This window comes from Phoenix dactylifera, chromosome 4 (genome assembly GCF_051530095.1).
Source record: "Phoenix dactylifera cultivar Ajwa chromosome 4, Ajwa_hap1_PhDact_Kaust_v1.1, whole genome shotgun sequence".
NCBI classification, from domain to species: domain Eukaryota; kingdom Viridiplantae; phylum Streptophyta; class Magnoliopsida; order Arecales; family Arecaceae; genus Phoenix; species Phoenix dactylifera.
In genome coordinates this window covers 17836236-17846745 of record NC_143193.1, presented here as the reverse complement: position 1 = coordinate 17846745, position 10510 = coordinate 17836236, and the positions used below count along the sequence as shown (strand labels likewise).

Sequence of the window (10510 nt, the reverse complement as noted above, 5' to 3'; positions counted from 1 at the left end):
GTTCCAACCCATTGAAAGGAGTTTTCAATGATATTGTGATAAAGATCACAATATATCTTACTACCAGACAGAATAGAACCTATGGGATCACGCACATTAGAGGTATTAACCGATCTGATGGTTGAATTGTGATTTAGAATCACAATAGATTATGATTATCAATTTGATTGATCACAATAGATTATGATTATCAATTTGATTAATAATTGGTTTAACAAACTAAGAGTTAGTGAATTGAAGAAGAAATAATTACAATTGGATTGCAATTTGATTGAATCAATTGGACTAAATTAATTGGGCTTGATCTTATTAGATAAGGTTCAAGAGTCCTACTTGGAGTAGGACTCCTAGAGTCCTAATTAGATTAGGACTGCAAATTATTAGAATCCTACTTGGAGTAGGATTCCTAAAGTCTTAATAGGATTAGGACTAAGATTATACGAGTCTTAATTGGATTAGGACTCCTAGAGTCCTAATTAATTTTGATCTAATAGATAAGTATGATTCCTTATTAGATAAGGATTAAGAGTTCAATTGAGTCATGATTTAAAGAATTCACGCACAAAATAAAAGGAGGGGCGTGCGCCCCCCATTATTTATTTTTATTTTTGGATTTTTTTTGGGGTGTGCATGAGAGGAAGCCCTAGGGGCTTTGGGGGCAAATCTAGACCGTAAGAAAAAGAAAGAAAAAAATAAAAAGGGCCGACGACTCTCTTTTTCCTTCTCTTGGTGCATGCGTCCTCCCTTCCCTTCTATTGGGCGTGGCCTCCTCTTCTTATTCTCTTCTTCTTCTTCCTCTTGAGAGCGATCAAGAGTCGATTGTTCAAGAGAATTCCAGCCATCAAAAGCAATCTCTGCAAGTGAGCTAGCACCCCGGTGAGATCTAGGCGCTTGGATCGGTTCTCTTTCTCATGGGATACCCATAGAGGCCGGACACATATGCGGATTTAAGCGAGCCTTTCAAGATAACCACGATCATCAGATTGCGGGGAACATATATCCGCACAAAGTGAAGTTCTGATTTTTCTTATCTAAAGCAATTAATTCTAATCTATCTACGAACAGTTTTAACATACGTTCATGCGATGAACGGATCCGTGCATGCTTCTTCCATTGCAGATCTGATTTTCTACGGCATGCATAGTTTCCAACACCGAGCTCGAGCCAAAGCGTCTTGCCTGCGGTCAAGGGAGCCTCTTCGGTTCGCAGTCCACACTACAAAGCGTCGCGAGCTCGGGCCGGGGCATCATTGCCTGCGGTCAAGAGAGCCTCTTCGGCTCACGGTCGACACTATAGGGTGCCCCAAGCTCAGGCCGGGGTATCATTGCCTGCGGTCGAGGGAGTCTCTTCGGCTCGCGGTCGACACTGTAGGGCACCCCGAGCTCGAGTCGAGGCATCATTGCCTGTGATCGAGGGAGCCTCTTCGACTCGCAGTCGACACTGCAGGGCGCCTCGAGCTCGGACCGGGGTGTCATTGCATGCGGTCAAGGGAGCCTCTTTGGCACGCGGTCGACACTGTAGGGTGCCTCGAGCTCGGGCCGAAGCGTCATTATTTCTGTGGTAGAGGAAGCCTCTTCGTCTCGCGGTCGACATTGCAGGGCGCCCCGGGACGATGGAGGGCAAAATGGATTGTCCTACTCCAGCGTGGAGCCACCCAATTCCGGCCGAGCAGACCTCAGAGCCGAGCAAGCCATACCTCGGTCCCGCTAAGAGGCAGGCCGACCTCGGATCCTGCTGAAGGCCAGGTCGACCTCGGATCCCGCTGAAGGCTGAGCCGACCTCGGCCCAAGGCCGAGCTGACCCCAACCCTATCAACCTTGATCCCATCGAAGATCCCGCAAATCCTTAGAATCCATATTCAAACAAACCTAGAATGATATCCCCTGAATCCTCCATCAGCGGGATTGACTTTGTGATTTGCGCCGCCTCCAGCTAATGGCCAACTGATCACAGCTCGGCCCAAGATTTCAGGTAACGGCTAATGGCCAGCTGATCACAGCTCGACCCGAGATTTCAAGTAACGGTCGAGACCCTCACTCTATAGAAAAGAGGTAGGAAAAAACCCTCGGTAAGCCATAAGGGGCCATGAAAAACACTCAGAAACTTTTTTTTTAACTCTGGATCAACTCTAACTTAGCCATCGAAGGACCTTCGCCGGAATTTCCGGACAAGGCTTTGTGCAGATACACCGGAGCGCAGGAGGTGGCTCCCTTTCTCCGTCCTGGCTAGCGTCTTCTCGGCTTCCTCCGGCGTGGTCACCCTTAGGCCAAATTTCAACCCCAACACACATAGAACAGGAAACTATGTACAGAAATAGGTCCAATTGTGCACAAGTTACACAGCTAAACATATACAGACCCTAAAGTCCCTAAACAACAAAATGCTAATGGTATTAAGAATAAATGTAAAAATAGCAGTTGGGCAAACGACGAGGTGCTAAATTCCTCTTTCAAATAATTGTTTATGTAATGCTTTTATGCGATGAGCATGCATGAAAGCTCCTGAGCATCTGATAGTTGAATAGGACCTAATGCTTACACGTTTTTAAGTTTTTCTGCTCAATGTGGACCAGGGAACCTCTGTATCCTGCCTTTAAGACTTGATCACCTGAAAATAGATTGCAGTTTGGAACAAGCTAGACAACCCCACTCCACCGCAGGTATGCACATAAGAATGCTTCCGAGAAGAGGATGTAACCAAAAGATTGAACTATTCACCTATCCAAGCACTGTTCCCTTCATCCAACACCTTGTTTAAGAGACCACTTCCTGATTCCTAGCAATATACAGTTCTGCAACCAACATGCTGAAGAGTTACTCTTTGATGTTCTGATGAGACCATGACATCAGCAGTGCCCCACATCAGCTTTAAAGAAGTCAGCAGGGAGAGTAGCTTGCCTACTGAGCCGAAGATGTGCATTATTATTCTTTCTTTTTCTACCTTCTTATGTACTAAAAAAGAAAGCATATGAGATGTTGAAATGAAAAGAGGCAAGAAGTGGTCTTTGGGAGAAATAGACAATTATTCCTCAATCATCATGAGCCCATAGCCCCCATATTGCGTGCCTTTAAAATAGGGGACTGAAGAAAAATCAACATATTCCAGAAAATAAAATGGCAAAAATCATTGATTAATGTTACAATGTTCCAGGGATTGGAATAGAATTAGCTACCTTGTAGTTAATGGTAATATAAGGAAAGAGAATGAATGCATTTTTCTTAATAAAAAGAATATGAATGAAGCATACTCATGAAACCCATGTATCATTCATTGTCAACAGTCTAACAACTTAAATAACATATCATGATGATCAATAACAACAATATGGACATTCCCACCTCCAATCTGTGGGCTGAGGATATGTTGTGAGCATCAACTGTAAAAATTGCTCCAGTTTTGTCGTCTTTTATTTGGATGCTTGAAGAGCCTGAAATCAACCATGTCATTAGCCAAACTTTATCAACTGAACTGGAACAGGGCTGCATTCTATTACTTGGCATGCTGCTGAGCCAGTATGCTAAGCATGCCAAACACTGGTACAATATGCTTTGTGCCATGCTTGGCTGATAGGCTACTGGCACAAGATAGCTGTTATATCTATTAAATTTAAATTACTAAATGATTGTTGCTTTAAAAGCTAATGCTTATTATTGCTTTCTTAAAAACTTGCTAATAGTTTATGTTCAACAGAGTAAAGAATGATCAAACAAGAAGTTCTATGAGACTTACAATTGTGTTCAGTCCAACCAATAACTTGATTCTCGAGGTCATACAGAACTAACTTGTTTGATAGGGCTAGATCTGCAAACAAGTTTCAAGTGTAAGCATGAAGTCTTCAAAGTATGTATAACGAATCAAACTTTAGGGCATTCAGTGCTGCACAGAAAAACAGTAAAATTAGACCAACTGTTGTATGCTGCTTGTTGGTTCGCACTAATAAAAAAGTTAACTGCTAAGATATAGCAGAACACATCCTGTTAGTGAGGGTATGAGATTATAAGCACGATGACTACAAAATTTTTCATATTAGGTCAAAAGATCATTAACCAGGTCGGACGCATCTTCACTATCCCTTTTCTTGGAAGTCCCATGATGAGTGGTACTCTCTAGTGTCACTCTTATGCCTACTTCAAAGGCCATATGTTTGGACCTGGAGGTTCTTAATTAAGAATAGGAGATAAATCATGATCCTCAAAAAGAAAACTTTCTTAATCATCTAGACTGCTGCATGCAATTAATTATGCAGTATACTGGTCTTTGAACTAGAAATTCAGCTTTTTGATGGTTTTTCTGCGAAGTCGACATGAATTTCTTCAAAAATATGAATCATATACCTTTAGAAGAGCATATCAAAGTGAGATGTTATCGTGGTCTTATTTGAATATGTTCGTCTTATTATCGGTTCCTCGTCAAGTAAATTTATTTGCAAGATTAGGTTTCCACCGCATAAGACTACATGGTTGTGAGGTGTTCAAAGTCACCTTTCACTATATGAGCAAGAACCAACATATAGAAAAACATATAATAAAATCCATAACCAAGATTTATTCTTGTCATAATTAAACATTAAGATAATATACCTTGTCAAACAATTCTAGTTTAATCTGTTCTATTTATTTATACATAAAACAACTCAATAGCTCAAATTAATTTCTTTTATGCAACTAGACTCATAAACCCACATCCTCTATAAGCAGCAAACTAAGTGGTCGGCCACTGGATAGGGGCAGTTTGTCCTTTTTCACCCTGTAAGTTGGATGCATTCATAAGCCTCAAAGACATGCATGCTGTGTAGTGATCCTGCAAACCCTTACCTTCTTTTCTTAAATCTTCTCCTTTCCCCATTGTCTACATCCCTCTTCTAAAAGTCCTCACTTTTCTTTTATTCTTCATTCTTTTAACAGATGTTTGCATTAATTGATTTCAAAGGAAGCAAACACAACTTGGATGTTGATCCCTTGAAGAGACCATAGAATTAGATCTAAAAGAATTGCATCAGTTCTTGAGTCTAACCAGGCAGCCACCAGTAGCGTGTCTCTAATTATATATCCAAGACCAGAACACCAGGACCTAAGCTCAAGCATATTTCGATGGTCCCAACATGAATCTTATAGACGTGATTAAAGAATACCTTTTGTACAGTCGATGAAATTATAGATAACTGGTGGGAAATTGATTAATTGTACAAACATTTGTCTAGATGTTTCCTTTCCACCTCTAATTATCAAATTATGTATTTTCCCAGAAAGATTTATCATTATCATGATGTACACTTGTAAAGAACCAAGACCTCATGCAAAGGGGTGGCCAGAAGGTTATCAATTGGGGTTCTTGACACTACTTAGGTATCCAAGACCTTTTTAATGCACATCTACGGTGGGACTAAACATACACCCGTGCAGGTCCTCTTACACTCCCTCTGTTTAAGCCTAGGCATCCTCATTAGGAGGGTCATCACAAACACCATGACCGGCTCTTGGACGGCCTGAAGAGGGCTCATGCTAGTATATCCTAGCCACATGAGTTGGGGGTTGGGCTGGCGTAGATCCTCACAGAAGTCTTTCAGCATTTATTTAAGGGGTGCTCTTGCCTAAAACATTTCATCCAAAATTCCATAGTTATAGTTGTTGTAAAGGACGGGTTCTTGATTCTTAGCTGGACATGCTCTCCCATTTTATCAATCCAGTACATTATATTATATGGCTGCTGGTGGAACTATTTAAGTTTTTGAACTTTCTAATTCAAAGATCTTATGCAATTGTATTGTGACATGACATCTAATATTTTGGTGGTGGTGATTTTAAAATCTTACTACAACAAAACATCGAACTAAGTGTTTGAATCTTCCAAGGGTTTAACCCCTCCAGATTTGTATGGCATTGTCTGTATTTATTTTGGTGTCATAGTTCTTGTAAACTGCTTCAGCCACAACAAGCTGAAAGGTTGGCATTGCTTGGTTTTATCATTTATTTCAAAAGAAAGAGAATAGAAGGGAGGTGACTCAGCCACATTTGCACAAATTGACACCTAATATATCTCTTTGGGGAACCAAACACCACCCAGTGTTTTGTTTTCTTCTTCAGTCATATTCATAACTAGAAACAAATAATTATCATGCTCATGCTAAGCATTTTTGTACTCAGTTCATCTATTTCATTTATATTAATATCTTTTTTGTACTATTTCAATAACATTTTGGCATATCTTGGGGTATATATGGCAAACATAAAGAAGCTCATATTTTAGTATGAAAAATTTCACTAACCTCATGAATAAAAAATAATAGAAATTGTCCATCTTGAGGCTAGAGCTTGGGTCTAGGGTTTACAATAAAAAGCCTTCTAGAGCCACTTTGTAAAACTAAATTTTAAGTTATTTATTTTAGTTTTCAATACAATCTTACCTTGAGGTCCAATGTAATTTATCTCACTCTTTTACAAGCATCAAGTTATTTTTTACTTCTAGATACAATCTGATTTTACCTTGAGGCCCCATGTGATTTATCCCACTCTCTTATAAGCATCAATTTGACATTCATAAAAGGAAAATTGCAAAAAAACTATGCATTTATATTACATATATATGTAGTTATAGACACAAATGTACTTATTTGTATACATTTGACTACATGTCTTACAATATAGAGGTATAGTTATTATCATCTACGAGCGCATTATGCAAACATATATGTATGCATGCATAGTATATAATGTATATTTATTCATAGGAAAAGGTTATAATACACATGGTGTATAAAGATAGGAATTTATGACAACCATGACATCTGGTGTTGGGAATTGGACATTGCAAATCTAAACCTTTGCCTGTGTTCTCCAAGGTCTAAAATGCATATGTATAAAATAAACATGTTGCAGAGGCCTCTTGATTATGCATTACATCAAGACCTCTCATAAAGTCTTTGCTAGCAAAAAATAGAATCACATAATCTGTTATATTCCATCCCACATCTGATATTTTAACCACTAGAGCTCAAAAGCTTAAGATGAGAAGGAAAGGGTCAACAATTTACATCAGGCTCAACAAACCCCCCTCACATGTGGCCAGGACCATGCACGTGGTGGGACCACAACGATGGTCATGAATCAAGATAATTAACAATGATTGAGATAGCGAGATATTTATTATGTTCTATATTTGTACTTATTTGTATACGTTTGACTATAGCTTACAATATAGAGGATATATTTATTATGCTCATCTATGTGTGGTTACACAAATGTATATATATGCATATTTAGTATATAAGGCATACTTATACATAGGGAAACGTTATAATACACATGGGGTGTAAAGACAGGATTTATGACTACCATGACATCTAATGTGGGGGGTTGGGCATTGCAAATCTAAACCATTGGCTATGTTCTTCAAGGTCTAAAATGCATATGTATAAAATAAACATGTTGCACAGGCCTCTTGAATATGAATTGCATCAAGAACTCCCAAAAACCCTTTGCTAGCAAAAAATAGAATCACATAGTCCTTATATTCCATCCCATATCTGATATTGTTAACCACTATAGCTCAAAAGCTTAAGATGAGAAGGAAGGGTCAACAATGTACATTAGACTCAAATAAAGCCCTCTCACATGTGGCCTGGGCCATGCATGTGGACGGACCACAATGATTGACATGAATCAAGATAATTAACAATGGCTGAGAAGAGTCAAAATAATAAGCAGGTTACTTGAATAAATAATCAGCATAGAGTGATTCAAACTTATAACCTCCAGCCAACCCATGCTCTGTAGTCTGTACCATGTTAATTAACCACTAGACCCCAACAGCTTAAGCTGACAGTGAAGGAGTCAAAAATGTATATCAGGCTTAATAGATATTGCAGGACCACCTCAGGGGTTGTCAAGCAAAGTGACACGCCACTGGGCCAAAATGACAGCAAGAGTAGCGAGTATGGCATATATACAATTTATGATTTACAGTACTTAAGATATATCTCATTATTTGAGAATGCTTTAGAAATATTATTAGAAATATGATATTGCTAGCAATTGCATATTTTGAGAGTTGAAATAATCCTATCTTTTTTATTCATCTACTGATCTACATGCCATGAAACTCCAGCACTGTAATTTAACCATGCTGATTTGCTTAGCTGATATAATGTAATAACCGAGTAATAACATCTGTAAGCTTATACTGATAATAAAATTTCAGAATAAACAAAAAAATATAGTGAGCATGTCGTGTAAAAATGAGTACCTCCCAAAAGAAACATGTCTTTCCCATCCTTAGACTGCATTCCACCATTTTGCCAGCCAACACAATAGACATCATCCTGAGTAGATACCATAAATAAAAATACTAATGAATCTGGAAAATATGACAAGCAGCATATACAGTATCTAAAAGGAAAAAGAATTATTGAACAGATAAACCATGTCAACAAGCATCAATAGATAATAAAATCAGGAAGCAGCATCAATAAAGATGTTTTGCACATTCCTAACAATACCAGCCTATCCATGGTCCTTTTGGTAAAACAAGTTAAAACTTCAAATCAAAATACAAAAAAAAACTCCTTAATAAGCATGAGCAATAGTTTTCAACCTAAAATTAAAAGATGTAAACCTGAAAGCCAATAAGCAGAATGCAAGAAATAACAAGGATCTTCAAGCATAAGTCCAAGATCAAAGCACATACAGACACACAATACAAAGACAAAAGTGATAATCACACTCTAAGCAAACAAAAGAAATAAACATTGCAAATTAGGATGAAAAAGCAAATGCACCTTTGTTAAATCATATGTAAGTTTTTAAGCACCAACATTGCAGAGGATCTTAATTACCTCATTTTGAAAAAGATAATCATGTGGATATACATTCAATGAAAGTGAATTCTCAAAATGAAAGACTATATCAGGAAAGCCATCATCCACACTGCAACAAAGATTCAACAACGTATTAATACGGTAAATAACTATCAAGTACTATCTTATATAAAAGAATGTGTAATAAAATCCTTGCAAATTTTTGAATAATACAATGACCAAATCAGAGGGTTTAAACTAGAATGATGATCCTAGAATCATCTAAAAGCTCTATGCAAAATACATTAAACAAAGCCCAATGAACTCAACCATTGCAAGGTTGCAACTCTACTTCTCTCGGGTTCTTCTAATAATATGGATCAATTTGTCCTTCATATGAAGCCTACTAGACATTTAAATTAGCATTGAGTGACAATTTGAGTTCAACAAGGAATCCCATATCATAATTAATTATATAAACATTGAGTACAGTTTGACAGCTGACTTATGATTTGATAGAAAGCTATGTATCCCTATCAATTTTAGATGTATTCAACAAATAGTCTAAATCCAGTATCTTATCATCTGGTCTTGCTCCATGAACCCAACAGTAGTCATTAATAATAGTAATGGCATCTGCAAGACTTAATTGATTTGTTTTCAGCCATAACATTCTGCAGGACATATTTTCTCTATCATTCTTATAATGCGATCTAGGTTTGATCCAAGTTAGATGATGAAGATCCAGGATCATATCATAATTCACCAGAGGTTAGCAAAACTTAGGATTTTCTTAGATTTTAATTTTAGTTGTCATTCTGCTGTACTTTCCCTTTTTCTCTCGTTATTTTAGTTTTACTGGGCTAATTTAAAGTGATATTAAAAGATCTTATATCTTATTTCACAAATTGATAGGCTAAATTATTGAAGCATTACTGCTCACACAGAACTACTCATGCTACCGTAACTGCAAACAGTAAACATGCTTTATGGCAGTTAGTTTTGGGATTAAGAAAAATTACTAAACTTTCCTTTTGTTATAAATAGGGGCCTTTCTCTCAAAAAAATTAGAATTAGGGGCCTTAGAGTCCTATTGTCATGCCCCCGACTTGAGATTGCGAGCAAAAGGTCGCATCAACCAAACTCTTCCCACAAGCATGTAAGGCATCTCAATATGATATCATAAATATGCAGCAGAACAATTTAACTAAATAATATGCAAACTTTATTTCATTAACTAACTCAACATAAAATGTCTCAAAATTCTAACATTAGTCTAAGATAAAACATCAATTTAAATAAACTCTAATCTAAGATAACTCGTGTCACAGTTCTTCTAGTCGCTTTCCCATATTGAAAACCCCAGTAGGCTAGCTCTCTGAGTCTGTAAAAAGAAATAAATCGTATAATAAGCTAGATAGCCCAGTAATCAATGATCACTTTAGGTAAACAAAACAGGCAATTAAATGATTGTAATTTACAGAAAATAAGCAAATATGCAGTACTAATATATGAATTAAATCTTTCTTAAATATTAAATTTTATTCATAGATTCAAATTCTTTCAAATATTCAATTCATCTTATCGATCCTGAGCTATGACAACATCGTCTTGTGGCAGGGTCATAACACTGACTAATCTTCTTGCGGTGAGCTACGCATCATTTTACAACAAAGTCCTTCAGGACCGCCGGTCTGCTGGCGGCATATCGCCAATCAT

At 37.5% G+C, this 10510-nt stretch overlaps 1 protein-coding gene across 3 annotated transcripts in view; it reads right to left on the bottom strand.

Moving 5' to 3' along the window:
• Positions 1–2999: 2999 nt before the first annotated feature.
• The window catches only part of LOC103697491 (aspartic proteinase 36-like), a 64952-nt gene continuing 57441 nt past the window's right edge, over positions 3000–10510 (bottom strand). For 2 of the 3 annotated variants that reach the window (XM_039116696.3, XM_089930094.1), the window contains 4 exons: positions 8831–8921; positions 8242–8317; positions 3730–3801; positions 3000–3427 (listed from right to left, as the gene is read on the bottom strand). In XM_039116696.3, the coding sequence (XP_038972624.3) occupies positions 3282–3427; positions 3730–3801; positions 8242–8317; positions 8831–8921 (385 nt within the window). In that variant the 3' untranslated portion in view covers positions 3000–3281. The remainder of the gene's footprint in view (positions 3428–3729; positions 3802–8241; positions 8318–8830; positions 8922–10510) is intronic. The other variant, XM_089930093.1, reaches the window with a different exon arrangement.